The sequence below is a fragment of the Centruroides vittatus genome, unplaced genomic scaffold (assembly GCF_030686945.1).
Source record: "Centruroides vittatus isolate TY-2023 unplaced genomic scaffold, ASM3068694v2 contig_1933, whole genome shotgun sequence".
Lineage (NCBI taxonomy): Eukaryota > Metazoa > Arthropoda > Arachnida > Scorpiones > Buthidae > Centruroides > Centruroides vittatus.
The window spans coordinates 10,088-27,826 of NW_027121186.1; the positions used below are offsets into that span (position 1 = coordinate 10,088).

Here is a 17,739-nt window from a genome sequence, read left to right on the forward strand (position 1 = left end):
CCAGTTTACATTTTTGAACAAAGATGTGACTCTTCTAAATGCACTTGTAGAATTTTTATTTTATACTTTACTTCTCAAACTTAAGTTTTAAGATCTCTAAATATTTATTAGCAATTTATATTTTTTAATTATAGGGAAGTGCAATTCTCGTCGGCATGTGTGTTCTTCAAGCAATCCTCTGTCCGCCTATACTTATATTGATTGCTGTCCTTTCAGTAATATTCTACGCTTTGTGGACGATTTTCAGCCGTGTGTTGAAAAGCATAAAACATTTGGAAGGAAAATGTAAGTATTTAGAATATAGAAGAGTTTCTTGTATTTAACTTAATCGCGTGCAGAATAATGACGATAAAATTCGATACTAAGACGACGATACGATCAGCAGTTTGTTAGACACGGGTAAAAATGTTCTGGTACATTTTTAGAAATAATAAGTTAATAATTATTATATTAAATAAATCTTCGCTTAAATATTCAATTTTTTTTTATTCTCTTTTATTTACAGTGAGAAGTCCAGTATTTTCTCATCTGAGTGTATCCCTTTACGGATTGACGACAATTAGAGCATTTAATGCTGAAAGCAAATTTAAATCTATGTTTAATAAGTATCAGGATAAGCACACTTCAACGTGGTTCCTTTACCTGGCTTTAAATCGATGGCTTTCCATATACGGTCATATAATTTGTTTTATAAATCTAATTATCACTGTTATTGTTTTCGGTGTCTCAAGTAATGCAGGTAAGTGAATATATTTATATGTCTACAGTTTATAAAATAAATAATTTTAAATTTGTACTTTTACTTTAGATTACTTAAGAATCCAAATTGGACTTGTATTGAATTATGGAATACTAATTATTATACTATCTCAACACGTTATTGGATTTGCATCCGAAGTGGAATTTCAGGTATTATATATTTTCCCATCCCGATAAAAAATTTTAATTTCAAACGAACGGCAAGTTTACTTTATCGGACGATATGAAATTTTTCAAAGAAGATCAACTTCTTGTAACAGAAAATCTACTTATCATCACATAGCACGCGTTATTATTATTATTTTATCTTACGTATATTAAGAGAATAATGTTTAATATGGGAATTTGCACGTTGGTTTGATAATACTGGTATTTTTAAATTTAGAAATGTTTTTCTTTAATTACTCTACAGTTAAAAAATATTGAAAGATTTCGCAAATTGTTGATTAATGCGTTTTAATATACGCGGTAACATCGAAAAATTTATTAATCGCATTTATCAAACGATGGCTATAGTGGATAACCTGTAAACAACGAAAACGTGTTATAGTCATATTGGCCTAGTCGCTTTCCACTCGAGTGTTATATATATATATATATTGCTACATTTAAATTTATATGGTTTATTATCTATTGTATATGTTTGACTTCGACGAATGGTAACGTTAAAATTCAAACAGAACATTAAAAGAAAAGTTTAAAACTAAAAAAAAATAAAAAAAGAAAAAAAATGTTAAGAAAAACATTTCGACCTCTGTAACGGATAAGGAATTTGAAATGCTGAAAACTAATAAAATCCTTACTTATTACAAGTTCTTAACTCCGAAACATTCAGACCATCGTCTATTGTGCCACAAAGCTCTTTTCGCCACGATCCGTAGGTGTACCTTTTTAACGCCCTTTACGTTTAGCATTGTGCTGTGAAATTTTGGTTTCGACAAAGTAAAAAATATTTCCTACTCCTTTACCGACGTAAAACCAGAAAATTGGCAGCGAGTCATATTCTTTGAACCTTGTTGCGTGCACCATCTTGTCAGCTGCGCCTATATCACCTCAGATCCTTTTTAAAAGAACAACCTTTACACAAAAAGGATTTAAAACATTTTTTTAATCTCTCCAAACTCTTTCTTAATTACAGAAAACAAACGAAATAACAAGAAGCAACGAAGAACTTTATATTCTATTTTCCCTTTTTCTTTCACAATATCTATTTCATTTTAAAATGAATTTTTTCAAAATATTTTGATATTGTTCAGGCTTAAGTTATTTCTTTCAATAACCTTATAATTATTGCCGCGTGTTGAATATTTATGCATATATTTTCTAGCGTTTTGAGTAATTTCGCAATTTTTGCATTTTTTGTTCAGTATATTTTTATTAAACTTTAAATCTCTTTACTCCTCTTAAAATCTTAAATTATTACTTCGTTTTTATTTATATAATTACAGTTCATCCAAGAATTTGAATCAAAAATATTCAACTGCTCCCATTTATATATATATATAAGCCCTTTAAAACCAAAGTGGTGTAACTTCATTTTTGAAAAAATCTGTGTTAATGGTAGCAATGAATTACGTATATGTAAAATTACCTACGGAAATTATGGTGTAGCTCCTAGTTCCCTAAACAGCTCCACAAATGGCAGCACAAGTTTATGCAGTCAGCAGTGCTATCTATCTGTTGATAGCTAAAGTGGGGTAACTGGGAGTTCCACCATTATTCCAGTTACTGTTTTGTTCTAGTGTCATGAATACTACATGCTACTGATTGTATATCCCTTCTGCAGTCACATGATTTTTCGATTTAATTTCAGTCACCAGGCCTCATTTTTCGATTTAATTTCAGCAAACAGACGCCATTTTTTATCTTAAAATTGTAAAATTTTTGACTTCGCTTTAAAAATTATTATTACATCTTTGTTTACCCTATTTTCTCTACTTTTAAATAGTGTAAAATATTTTTATATTGACACAAATGCGGCACACAATAAAAACGTTATTTATTGCATTTTTCTCAGCTCGAAGAAATTGGAGAACTTAAATTCTTTCTTAAATTGGAGAACTTCATCTACGAAAGGTTGAGAAGGTAAGACATGCTATGAAAAAAGACTCCTAAAAATCGGCTTCTGATAGCTCATATTACTGTTTTTCATTTGATTTGGAAAAGTCATTATTATTTCAAAAAGTTACATGCCAAATCGCTTATTATAAACGTAATTTATACGTTTATAACTTAGGTTGCCACGAGTTATCAACAGGACTAGGGTACATGTATTGAAATGAAATTGTAGGATCTAGAGGCTCACAGGAATTCAGTGCATGTGTGGTCAAACACATAAAATGTAGAGTACCAACAGCAAAACACGTTGTGTTATACAGCGATACATGCACAGGACAAAACCAGACTGGAAGGTGGCATTAAATTTATTGAGCTAGTTTTGAGTGCAGACAACAACATTGAAACCATTGATCAAAAGTTTATTACCAGTAGTCATTCCTATCTTCCGTATGACTCAGACTTTAGCTCAATTAAACTGTACAGTAAGAGTCAACAGATTTCTTGCCCTACTGACTGGCATAGAGCTATCAGAAAAGAAAAGCAAAAGAATCCTTTCCATCTTACTGTGATGTTTGGCAAAGAGTTTTTAGCTACACACAATATGGAAAAAACATTTTCAAAAGAAAGCTTGATGAAGAAAACCATCCAGTGTTATGGCTAAAAATGCAATGGATTAGGTATCAGAAATCTGATCCATATACAAGCTTTTACAAGGAGAACACGTCTGATGAGCAGGCATTTTTCAAGCTGAACATGAAACTACCAGGAATACTAGGACGACCGTTATCACTAGCAAATGTACCTTTGTCTCAACTCTACAATGGACCAAGGCCTGTGACCGAAGAGAGAAAAAAATATGCAAGACCTTGTTTTTTCTCTTCGGTAACAGGCCTTGGTCATAGACTACATTCCCCCTATCCATCATGCATACCATTTAAACCTTCACACTTTTAACTCTGTTGAACACAACTGCCTGCTGATGATACTAGGGATGTTGAATAACAAAAACTGTTGTAGCTGATATCTAACTACATGACATTGATGTATATCATTTTTTGACATAATATACTATTTTTAAATAAAATAAAAAAATTTTTTTTTTTATTATGCAAGTTTGTTATTGAACCATACTCTCAATCTGTGTAAAGCCAAAGTGGTGTAAGTCAGTTTAAGTGCTTATAACATACCTATATAGTGGGGATAAAAGCAAAAAACACATACATGGGTTAAAACAATCAGTATTGAAAACGTGGAGTGAAAAAATTTTGTTTGCTAGTACTCTGAAATTTTCAACTACTATTCTACTAAAAGTCTTTATATCTCAAAACAGTGTTTAATATATATATATATATGTATATATATATAGTTTATATTATATTCCAAAAAAAAAAGACTCGACAAATGAAATAAACCACGATGTATTGCTCTGTAACCAAAGGTTTTATTTTATTAATTTTAAATTTGCATCACTAAAATAACACTTTTAAAATGTAATGGACATGATCACCTGTAACCAAAGAAACAACATTTAGAGTTTATTCTTTACTAAATTAATTTTTTTTTATTATTTGTCTTCACACTTAACAATAATACATCGAATTACGCCATATTTTTCATCCACTCGTGTCATGTCGATGACAGCGCAAGGCGCGGCAAAATTTTAATTGAAAGAAAGGTTTCTTTCTTTATATATATATTTTATATGAAATTGTGGTTGCCAGCGCCAGAGAACTTGAACACTCTTTGGCAACACTTCTAACGAGTTATTGCCTAGCAACCGATATAAAAAAAAAACGCGCGAAAGTTCGTCCTCGCTCCTGTCCTTTTTACTTTTTATATGGCAGACTTATGGACAGTGCTTTCAGCCAATATAACGGCAATTCTCTATGCTGATGATTTTTTTCTTCTAACCACAAGCACTAGCCCTATCCAAGCTTCCTGACCCATCCAGACTTCACTTAATCACCTCGAACACTGGGCAACAACATGGAGTCTATCATTCTCGGCCGTCAAAAGTGCTATTATAGACTTTATTTTTCGAAAATCCACCACCCACTAATAGCACTAACTCTAACCTCGGGTAGTATTCTCCAGCGCTCGTCATTACGTATCTTACTGTAAAATACGAAATAATTGACTGTATACATATTAGTGATGCAACGATATCAAACTTTTTTTTTATTTCGGTTTTTGATTCTTTTGAATAGTTTCTAAAGTTCATTTTTGTTTTGAAAAATTAACGATTTATATTAAAGTATTGTACATTCATTAATTAATTAACAAATATCGAGCTTATAGATGGTAAATTATACATTTGAATAGAACTTAAAAATTCTTCATTTATATGTCGATACGTATGTTTTTATTGTATACTTTAAACTGAACTTGTAATTTTATTTCAGATAAAATTAATTAATATTGCATGAATGCCCTGAAAGAAATAACAAGTAATTTGCGTTCACTCAAAAAATTATCCCACCATGTTACATAGGGTTTCCACCCCTGGAAACTGGTTCACAGGACGACAGTATGAGAAGGAAAATAAGAAAGAAATACACTTATTTTATCGCGCTTCTTTCAAAGGGCATGTTCGTAAATGTTTTAATACCAACATTTCTAACACTAAATGATGTTTCGTAAATTAATATATCAGATGTACAGATATCGTTGTCACCACGAGTAACTAAGTTTTGAATTTGTTCACTCAAGTCAAAATTTCTTCAATATTCAATTGCCTGAAATCTGAAATTCTTTTACGGAGAAAAAGAAAGATCATACAAAATATCTAGATTCACGCTTGTCGAAAAAATTAACTTTTCATTGTTTCGCAAATGTTAGATTATCTATAGAAAATATTGATAGAAAAATAAAATGATCTAATTATAAATAATGTAGTAAAAACAGTTCAATAACTGAAACATATGAAGAAACAGAGAAAAAGACGTTTTTGATTTATCATCGTTTAGAAAATTAAAATTATTGAATATGAATAATATTGAATCTCAACAAAGCAATACTTATATATATATATATATATATATATAAACGAAACGAGTTGATAATAATAATGATAATAATAATAATCAGAGCAGAGCCAAACGGTTAGGAGTTAAAAGTTGAAATGTGGTACACAGTTAGGGTACGTCACGAGAACGAACACTAAAAAGAAATTTTTCAAATTTTTTCCCCACGAGGGAGAGGGACAGGATTAAGGCTCAACACTTCCATCAACAATGGAAGTGTTAAGTAACGTGCAGGTATAAACAATGGAAGTGTTACGTAACAATGGAATTCTTAAGAGTAAGCGACATGCAAGACGCAGTTGCAATTTTTTTGGTTTTTGCGGAAAATCGAACATATTTTTAGACCTGTCTAAAAATTGTCTAATTAGTCTGTAAACAGGGGATCTCAATTCTTGCATTATGTGAAAACGAATAAGGTTGACTATAATGTAATAATCTTAATCTTCGCTATGATTAATTTTGCCCGAGCAACGCCGGGCCTACTCACTGGATATTTTATAACTTTTTAAACTTGGTTGAAAACAGGAATCTTCAGAAGTGTGAAATTATAAATATCAATATATATGACAGTTAAATAATTCATAAGTTTATCAGTTTTTTTTCGTTATATATAAAATATTGAAAAGAAAATTTAAAATTTAAGAAATGTAACAAAAAGGTTAAAATATTTTCCAATTTTAAATATTTCTGGAATTTTAAATTAATTCCTACATATTTTATGATAAGAAAATAAATGTTAGTGTATATCAGTACGGAGAAGATATAATGGTTTTATAAGAATGGAAAATAATTTAAAATAACGGGAAAACTAAGTATTAATGTTGTTAACCAACCCTTTACACGAAATATCTGTATCAATAAATAAAATGAAATTCTATGAATGATTTATTTTCTTGATTATGTAATTGTTATTTCTTAAAAAATAAATTTTCCAGATGAACTCGGTAAAACGCATTCTGAAGTATAGCGATTTGAAATCGGAAGCATCCTACGAAAGTTTACCTAATAAAAGGCCACCCTCCGATTGGCCAGAAACAGGAGAAATTCGTTTCGATAATGTTTCTTTACAATACTCCAAGGATAAAAATATTGTGTTAAAGAACTTAACATTTCATATTCGCCCTGGAGAAAAGGTAAAACATCTGCAAATTGAGAGAGTATTGTTCGTAATTATTGTCTGAATTGGTGTTTATTAATTAATTAATTGCAGATAGGAATTGTTGGAAGAACAGGAGCAGGAAAAAGTTCTATAATTGCTTCGTTATTTCGCATGACAGAGCCAACAGGAACAATAACCGTCGATGGAGTTGACATTAAAGATATGGGACTACGGGATCTTCGTAGTAAAATATCTATCATTCCTCAGGTAAGTAATAATTAATTCAATGAGTATAATTTCTATTTAATTACTTTCATACTTTTTCCAGATAAAAATGTTTTTATTTCCTTTTCTGTACGAAAATTTAATTCATTAATTATGATAAAACATGACCATATCGATGCAGATAGCTAAGCCAAGAAGGTGTAATATAATTTGAATGAACTTATTATTAAGTAATGTGAAGTAACTTGTGAAATGTAATGTGATCATTTTTCGAACAAGTCACATTTATAAACATTGAGACACAATTATTTTTTTCTTAATTAATTAAAACCAGCAATTCGAAATATAGTAATTTCTAATAGTCTAAGTTGAACGAACATGTACTTTATAAAATATATCAGAGACACGAAACGACTACTTTTCATGCTTCATAGACATTTTCTAAACTTATGTATGTTTTAATGAATTACATTTTAACTTTAATGCAAATTGCGATTGTGAAATTATTAGTTCTACGTATTTGTTTAATGACTTTATACGATTCTCCATAAAATTATATTATGATTATGAATAAAAGATGTGTTCATAAATAAATTCAATTTATATAGAAAAACATTTAATTTAGAGAAAAATAAAATATAGTCAATCTTCAATTTAGGAACTTAATTCATTACAGAAAGTTATTCCAAAACCGATTTCTTCTTAAACCGAAACAAATTTTTCTATAACAAACAATGCAAAATGTATTAATCTCTACCCCAACCTAAAACCAAAAGTTTTCTTTACGTTTTCAGCTGTATTTCATCCATAAAAATGCATACAAATACAGTATAATATTGTGTATAATATAATATTATCTATAGATCCACCAGTGAGATAAGCGGTTTTGTTCCTCAACACTGGAAGTTTGATCGTGGGTTCGCACCTCGCTCGGATGTAATGGTGACTACGCGCATGCGTATTGAAATCTTATTTGACTAAAAACGTCATCGAAGGTTCGTGCTGTGACGTCTAAAAAAGCTAGGCAGATTTCGGCGCCACTGCCAAATTAGTAGTTTTGTCGTTAACTGGTCAGGCTTTCTTTAACACATGAAGCATAGGAAGTTGACTATCTGTGGCCAGTAGAGCCGAGTAGATGGTTCGGGGAACGAGATATTGTGCGAAAACCGGTGCAAATAATCGTTCAAAATGTTGTTCGTAAACAGGGGCATTCGTATCCCAAGGTTTTACTGTATACACTAATATTAATTTTTGTAAATTAATTTTAGTCTATTAATAGCGTATATACATGATATAATTTAACTTGATAAAAGCGAAGAAATTTAATTAGTCTGTCAGTTCAAAACAATAAATATTCTTTATTGCAGACATAACAATAATAGAATAGTATTTAAAACGTGATCAATTAATTAATTGCCATCAAAGAATTTAATCGTGAAACAAAAAAAAGCCTTTAACAGTCTCCGTGAAAAGAAGCCGATTGTTCATAATTGTACAATGAATTATGTGACGTTATCATATGGGGCGAACAAAAATTTCGTTGGACACGTTATGCTGTAAATACCACGGGTAGAAATAAACGCAATCCTGAAAAGCGCGACAGAGTACATGAGCAAAAGTCGTTATTAGTGTGATCGATTCGATCTGATTCGAAAAAACACGATCAGTTGACTGATGGCAGAGAGCTATTGACTAAACTAATCGAAACAGGCAGCAACATGTACTGTTACAAATTCTACAGTAGTTCTGGCAAAATTCGATTCACACATAACTTATTAAACGTTACAAAAATCAAACATTTCCATAATTTGGTTCTATATTGATTTTACAGATTGCCAATAACGACATTTTACCGATAATTACATACCAATCAGAAAATGAAATCATATTAATAATCCACTACTTTCTTAGCAATCAGATTGAATTTTTGAAAGTTCAAACACAACTAAATGTTTTAATAAAAGACATAAAATGAGTTATCCTCAACATTGCTTATAGGTATTTGCTTTACTGCATCCTGTGTATTCTACGATGATTATTAAAGTAACGTATTTTAATATTTGTCTTTGTTCGTTTGTTTGTTTGTTTTTTCTTCGTTGTATTGAGTTATGACAACGCAACACTTGGCGATCTGCCTAGGGGATGCCTTCCGAAAGAACATTTTAAGGGTAACTGGCCCCTATTTAAGCGTTACAGACGTGGAGAAAACCCGGATAACACTATGTCCGATCGCAGCGAGAACCCACGACAGAAATCCCAGTAGTCTAGGTACAAACCGCTTGGTTACTGCCGGGTCTATGTTTTTCGTAATTTTAACTCATATTATTCAATATAGAAACGAATTGTAAAATACAGTTATTACAGTGTATGCGTTTATTTTTTCAGGATCCAATGTTATTTACGGGGCCTCTTCGAAGAAACATAGATCCTTTTAATGAATATTCTGAAGAAATGATGTGGAATGCCATAGAGGAGGTTACAATTAAATAAATATTTTTTCAATTCGCTTCCATTTTTTTTCTTTAAACGTTTTTCCGATTAAATTTAATTATCACGTATTTAATTTTATAAATATTTAAATTAAAGGTACAATTAAAAGAACTTATTAATAAATTACCTGGCGGGTTAGATACGCATTTAACAGAAGGAGGGCGAAATTTCAGCGTGGGAGAAAGACAGTTAATTTGTCTTGCCAGAACCATTCTTCGACAGAATAAAATTCTCGTCATGGACGAAGCAACTTCCAATATTGATACAAAGTTAGAATATAAAAATATTATATAATTTCAAGTATAAATCATTTTATATTATAATTCATGTTAAGTAGACAATAGTTTGATTATAAGTTTGGTATAAGATTGTTGATATTCACGATGATTACGTTGATATTAAGCCACTAATAAAACGATTAATTTGCAGAATGATTAAACTTACAATCGATCGCTCTGAGAATCGAACAAATTCTGATTAATCGTCACAAATATATTGTGTGATATGTCCAGAATATATTGTACCTCGTTTCTCATATTTTGTTTGCCCCTATTTTGTATTTGTCGAATTGAAAATAAGGAAGGAAAAAAAGACTCCTTTCTTGTCTACAAGACAATAATATATACTAAATTAAAATACTAAAAAACGTAATATTCGGATTCATAATTGAATTTAAGTGTAAATATGTGATTAATTTATGTAACATTAATGTTCTGCTGTATGATAATAAACTTTCATGCATGCATCTCAGTTAGAGCTATTAGTTGTCTGTCAGTAGTGTTTGGAAATTTTGATCTATTGTCTGGTAAATGAATACTCGAAACCAGCTCAGCTGTATTTGATAGTCTAAATTTGAAAAACAAAAATTAGAAAAAACCATAGGTTTAATGATGGCTGTCTTCGGATTATTTCGTGATGTTCAGATAGTGAAAAGCCTGAATTAAAGTTGATCTTCAAAGATATGAGTTTGACATGCAGCACAACAGAAAAGTCCTGTAAATGGAATAACATTCCATCATATATTACAATAGAATTAAAAGTACAATAATTAAGTTGTCTTTTTGTCGATTTTTCCGACCGATGGCGAGATTATTATTAATCAAATTGAAGACAAGTCTGCCCAAGAGGGACCACCATTTATTTTGCGCTCCAGACTAAAAACATACACATATGGCGACAGGCCTTCCTTTTTAGGCTTCATGTCGCCAAAGGTAAAAAAGTCTTTTAAAAAACACAAACATCCAGTTAAAACTAGGAGTCGGTGACACACAGACGTCTTACTCTTTAACCATCCAGCCAGTGGGTGTTTCCGCTTTTTTATCTGCTGGAACAAGCGCTTTTATCTGCTGGAACAAGCAACAATTTTCCAGCGCTTGTTCCAGCAGATAAAAAAGCGGAAACACCCACTGGCTGGATGGTTAAAGAGTAAGACGTCTGTGTGTCACCGACTCCTAGTTTTAACTGGATGTTTGTGTTTTTTTAAAGGACTTTTTTACCTTTGGCGACATGAAGCCTAAAAAGGAAGGCCTGTCGCCATATGTGTATGTTTTTAGTCTGGAGCGCAAAATAAATGGTGGTCCCTCTTGGGCAGACTTGTCTTCAATTTGATTAATTAAATTGTCTGTTGGTCAAAGGTGATTTTAGTAAGATTTTAATCGCCATTTGTAAGGGGATTGCCTAATTTTAAATTTTAAAAATATTTTTATAAAAGGTCGTCATACGTTTCTGTGCGTGAAATTAGTATGATCTCTGTTCTGCCATTGCTCGCCACCTGTCTATTTTTCAACAAGTCTGTTTGTTTGTGTAAGTTTTATTAGACAATCTATCCAGTAGTCGATTACTTGGCCATACAGTTGCTAAAAAGGTGTAATGTCAAGAAACTTACGGCATTAAAATCAGTAATTAAGAACACTGTTACATGTCTTTCTATAACAAAAAAAACTGTATGAATGATCATGTCAGAAACATCAATTGAAAATCTGTATTTACTAGTGATGTAACGAATATTCGGTTACTACCCAGTATTCGGCCTATTCGGCCTGTTTTTCACTATTCGGCCGAATACCGAATACCTAAAAACAGGAGTAAGAAATGACAAAAACACAGTAAATTAATCATTTTTGTAACTCATATTAATGCTGAACAATAAACTATAATTATTAAAGTTAATAAGAAATAGCATCTAACTTTAGTATAAAATTATTTCGTAATTAAATAATATTATAGCATTTATCTAGGTTGATATCTTATGGCATTGACGGCGTGTAGGTTAGAAAGTATGGGGCATTAATGTTATTGTTTATTTAATTATGTTATATTCGTATTTGTGTATATTTTAATATTTATACGATATTTTAAAATGAGTTACGAAACATTTGATTGAAACTTATCGTATTTAAAGAAAGAATTATTTATCTATTTCTAGAAGATGAGTAACTAATATATAATTTATTTTATATATAAAGCAAAGAATGAGCATTTCTCATTATATACAAAAGATAACATTTGAAATCATGTTAATTTTAAAAACATTGACAAAAACAATAGCAACAAAATATCACAAAACTTCACAAATAGAAACTCCCCAATTATATATTTGAACTGTTCCACAACTGGGGAGAAACTAGACCATATTATGTCACCACTAAAGTATATCCTTAGGGTACTACTCAGTCTACAAATATGTAGTAAAAACACAATTTTAGTGCTTAATTAAACAGTTAAAATTATCGACTACAAATATAATAACTTATAAGTTATAACTTACATCTTAATACCAACAACTGCTGAATCATAGCGGGCTATTTACGGCTATTACATAAATTATAAACCAATTTGGCGCTAGAAGTAAACTTTAGGCTCCACCTCATATTACCTTTAAAAATTATAATTTAATTAATTAATTTAAATAATTTAGACCTAATGGAAGAAAAAATCGTAGTGACAGCGGGCCAATAGAGAGCACGGTGCGCGATCTTTGCCATAATGCAGTTTGCGCGCTAATTTTCGTACATGCGTTAATCAAGCCGAATAGTTTGGCCGAATATTCGGCCAACGGCAACGCTTCTGGCCGAATATTCGGTATTCGGTTGAGGCCAAATATACACGGTGGAGCAAAAAGAATATACGTATTTCAAACTGATATATTTAATAAACTGTAAGACATACAACTATGGAACTTGGGACACATATTTATGAAACTCTAGTTTAGAATACAGGTGTCCAATATGTCCTCCACCAGCGACACGAACTCCGATACTCAAATTCCTGCCATACTCGACTAAGCATGTCCGGTGTCACTGATGTAATGGCAGTACGGATCCGGTTCTTCAACTCATCGAGGTTCTGTGGTAGTAGAAAAACATAGATGGTGTCCTTGATGAAACCCCACAAAAAGAAATCACACGGCGTCAAATCCGGTGACCGCGGAGGCCAGCTGAAAAGTGCTAAACCGTCAGCTCCTTGACGTCCAATTCAACGGTTCGGAAGAGTTTCATTCAGAAACTGACGAACTTGACGATTCCAGTGAGGGGGTGCCCCGTCTTGTTGAAAAATGAAGTTGTCCTTGTTCAGCCTCGGAAACAACCAGTTTTGCAACATATGAAGAATACAAAAGCTTTTGTGCTGTGGCGTAGCCATTTTATAACAACTGTGAATACGTCATTGTAACCAAGCACAACTGACATCTGGGAGACATGGACACAAACTAGACAATGCACTCGTTCTTCCGATACCCGCAGCACACCGCTCTATCGATAGTTTACTAAATATATCAGTTTGAAATACGTATATTCTTTTTGGTCCACCCTGTACTATTCGTTATATCACTAGTATTTACGAATTATGGCAGCTATTTCATGCAGACAATAATTGATGGAAGAGAATAGACATTTTGCACACATACATTACAAATATTTGTATAAATTCATTTATAAAGAAGATATGCAAAGGATGCGATACTTTAGAGGACAGCCGCTATATATTACAATGACAAGAGAATGCTTCTCTGTTGATGTAATCATTATTGTGACAAATATCACTGTGACATTTTCTTACTTTTGAAGAACTGCTACTTAATAATTAGGCTCACGTTTGTAATGCTGGCGATATTTGCATGCAGCATGTGCAGAAATATCTAACGGATTTTCTACAGAATTAAGATCAGCTATTATTAATCTCTAAAAGAAAAGTATGATTACTATTCTTTTAACTCAATCATTATGAATGGAAAGCAGAATTGTCTTGGTAGAAAATCCATTATGTATTATAAATAATTGCAACTCTTAGCAGCAGACGAAGAATTTGACATTTAGTAAATAATAGCGATGTCTTTAGAAACCAGGTTGAACTTTCTTTTTATCTGAGAATACAAGTATTATCTGTTTATTGTCAAAATACATATATATTAGTGCAAATGTTATACAGTCTTTTCGTTTTACGTTTTATCTATCGACATAAAAATCGTTTTTTACAAATAACAATATCCTTGTTAGGGAAACCATTTAATGGACTTTTGCCGTAACGTCCTATAGAATGCTGCAGTTTGATGTGAGCTCTATATAATACGATTTGTTTTGTCCTGGTGTGTTGACTCTTGATAGATTGTTTGATTGGCTTAACTGAAAATAAGAGACTTATTGAACACAATCTTTTTTTGGTTTTAGGGACAGGTAATCCTGCTTATCGAAATGCAATAATTAAACATTTCTCAATATTAGTCGAAAGTATTTGTTTCAGCATTGTCTATTTGCTGTCAGAAGTTTAACTCCATATATGAAACTGAATACTAAACCTTCTTAAAATGAAATTGTCTGCAATAAGTTCAATAAGTATGGTTTGTTTTATTATGCTAATGTAGCTGTAAACCTTTGTATAGTGTGCGAATAACTTATCATCTATGAGTATGTTATCGGTTGACAACACAAATTTTAACGCCTACTAGTGTAATTATTTTAAGACAATTGCTGCTTTACTGCAATTACTTGCTCACTTAAAGTGAAAATAATCTTGACTTTATACTTTCGTCTAGAATTTTGCCTTGATATTGGATTTACTAATGTTTACCACAATAAGCATGATTTAACCCTATCTATCAGATTTAGATATAGGTTAAATCTCTTGACTATATATGTCTAATCTAAAGTAATGTTAGATGAGTAAAGCTTTGTCTTGTAAGTCTTGTGATGGAAAATACTTGGTGCACGGTAGTACAATCGTCGCTGTCACTATCGACTACATTAGCTTTTTTACAAAGACGTGTGTTTTCTTATCGTGGCTGAACGTTAAGCCTTGTCACTTGATGCTATTTTTTTTGTTTGTTTTCATGATTACGATAGAATCATAATTATTGACATAATTTAACGTTATTCTCAAACGTTTTACAATGCCAGCATTGTGTTTTAGTTTTCCTATCCTTAAATTTGCTCACATATTGTTGTAATGTGGAAATGTATTATTTCACTTACTCCTTGCTGAGTTTCGCGATTAGAAATTAAATTGTTTGTGGTGCATTTCAATATGAGGCTACCGTTTTATTTATTTTATTTATTATTTATTTTATGTTTGTTCTATAAGCACAATATAGCGCAATAACGATCACTTGGCACGATTCACTTCTTTATTTTAATTAATTTCATACGCGTTTATACACACGCGTTTCGTGCGTCATTTGCCTTTCTTCATCAACTAAAAATATATTCAAAACCATTTTTATACACACAATAACCCGACATCTAAATCCAAAAAATACGGATTACATAAGTAACGCACGACGTACCTTAAGAATACAAATGCCATCTTTAGACGTGTATTACCACAAGCAGGAACCATATAATATATATTGAAGTACCTAGTGTTTTAAATTAAGGAAAGATTTTTTTACCATAAAAACACTGCTTAAAAAATAAAATGACAAAATCTACACAGGACATACTTCGAATACTAAGCCAAAGACTTAGCTTTTGTTGGTATGCACAAGACTTGTAGCGCTTTTTGCTTTTCTATGAACAGGTTTTTTGAATTTAAAGCTTTCTCAAAACCTCCATAAATATTCTAAAAAACATAAATGATTATAATTAATGTACTTAATACGTAAATATTATGCTATATACTTTTCTTCGCATACACAATTCCAGGAGACTTCCGGAAGTACAAAGGGAAAGCCGGAATAGACGTTTAGCACAATTCTTTCTTCTTTAATGCTAGTGACGGTTCATACATAATCTACAGGATTGAATTTCTTGACTAATCTTTTTGTTATTATTTAATGTTGGTATAGTTCTTACATAAACGACAGAACTAAACTTTTCTTTAACGAAATTTTTTCTTTTATATCAAGAACCGATTCCTGTCTACAGAAAATAATTCGAGAAAAATTTAAATCTTGTACAGTGATGACAATAGCCCACAGATTACACACAATCATCGATTCGGATAGAGTTCTGGTAAGATTCTTTTATTTAATAATATTAGAATAAATATTTGTTAGTAATTAGACAATTTAAATTTTTAGGTACTAGATTCAGGGAAAGTACAAGAATTTGACTCGCCGTATGAATTACTGAAGAACGTAAATGGCATATTTTATAATTTGGTAAAAAAGATGGGAGTAGCTTCAAAGAATGAATTATACGAAATTGCCAAAAATAAATATTTCGCAAAAAAGTGGGGCGAACAAACAAAACTATAAAACTTGAAATGTCTTTTACGTATAGATTATGTAAATTTGAAGTTATGGATGTTTATTTGAGTTCTTTGAGTGTTTTTTTCGCACGTCACATAAAACATAACATGAAATTTTGAAAATGTTAAAATCTGAACATATATTAGTATTTGTGGGTTTTACGGATTGATTTATATATTCTGGTCATTTATTAAAATGTTATCAGCAGTTTTTTGTGATAATATTGTGAAAAATTTTTTAAATGGTGTAATTCCAGAAAAAAGAGTGAATTTTAATGTGTTAAACAACAGAATACAAATTTAATTGTTATAATTTATACAAGTTTTGTTTATGAGTTTAATCAGGACAATCTTACTCGAGAATATAATTCCAATCGTAAATATGTAATCTTGTAGAAATTTGGTTTTTAGTAATCATTAAAAATAAAATTATATTGTTCAAAATGTTTTTGCATTTTTATTATCTATTTTCTTGTCTCTAATATTTAATCGAAGTATTATGGAAACTGGTACTAAATTTATAGTATTGCATTGTGGAAACACAAAAATTTCGAAATTGTGATAACGTTAATAATTAACTTTTCTATCAATTACCAAAACATTATTAATATTTTGTTTAATAGTAACTTAAAATTATTTAATTAATAATATAAATTTTTTTTGTAAAACCAATCAATGAATTTATTGTAAGCCTTATACTGGATAAAATTTACCAATGAGAAAAATAAAATCAGGCAAAAGACTATAAAAAAGTTACTATTATTCATAATACATTATGCAAATTTTAACATTATTGAAAGCTGCCCGATTGTATTTAATCAGCGAGTGAACCGTTTTACACAAAGTAAAATGCTTTTAAATTTCTTTAAATTATATCTTTATCAATCCTTACTTCCTCAGCAGATTTACCAATAATAATACACAAACACCTAATTACTTGCTGAGCTTGCTGATTTCTTTATTTTCTAACGTTTTCAACCTAATTTTTATAGGTCATCTTCAGGAAAAATTTATTACATTTCCAAATTCGAATATAAAGCTTTCGAATGCTCGCGACACTTAAAACTTTTCGAATCTTTACAAATTTTAACGGTTTAAATAATAACGGATTAAACATTAAACCAACTACAAACACATTAAAATCATTACTAATCAACAAACAAAATAAATAAATAAATAAATAAATATTGTATCAAAAATAGATTAAACTAGTTAATGCTGCCATGTCCTTTCTACGGGTTTTTTAATCCCATTTCTTTTTCTATTATGTATTTCCATGCCGTTGGAAGATTATTTGCGTCTTTTGCATTTAAACATTTGTTTTCCACCTTACTCTTATATATTTCTACTTTTTCCATCCCTAACGCAATCGTAGGTGAATGGACTGCCTTTACTATTCTCGCT

General features: G+C 30.8%; 1 protein-coding gene across 1 annotated transcript; it reads left to right on the plus strand.

The window, feature by feature from the left end:
- The first annotated feature begins 155 nt into the window (after positions 1–155).
- Positions 156–16,342, plus strand: LOC136970401 (ATP-binding cassette sub-family C member 4-like). Its single transcript, XM_067264843.1, has 9 exons — positions 156–285; positions 506–739; positions 809–909; positions 6,776–6,973; positions 7,051–7,206; positions 9,550–9,639; positions 9,751–9,923; positions 15,992–16,097; positions 16,166–16,342. The coding sequence occupies exons 1-9, from the start codon at positions 156–158 to the stop codon at positions 16,340–16,342; spliced, it is 1,365 nt and encodes a 454-aa protein (XP_067120944.1).
- The last annotated feature ends 1,397 nt before the right edge of the window (positions 16,343–17,739 follow it).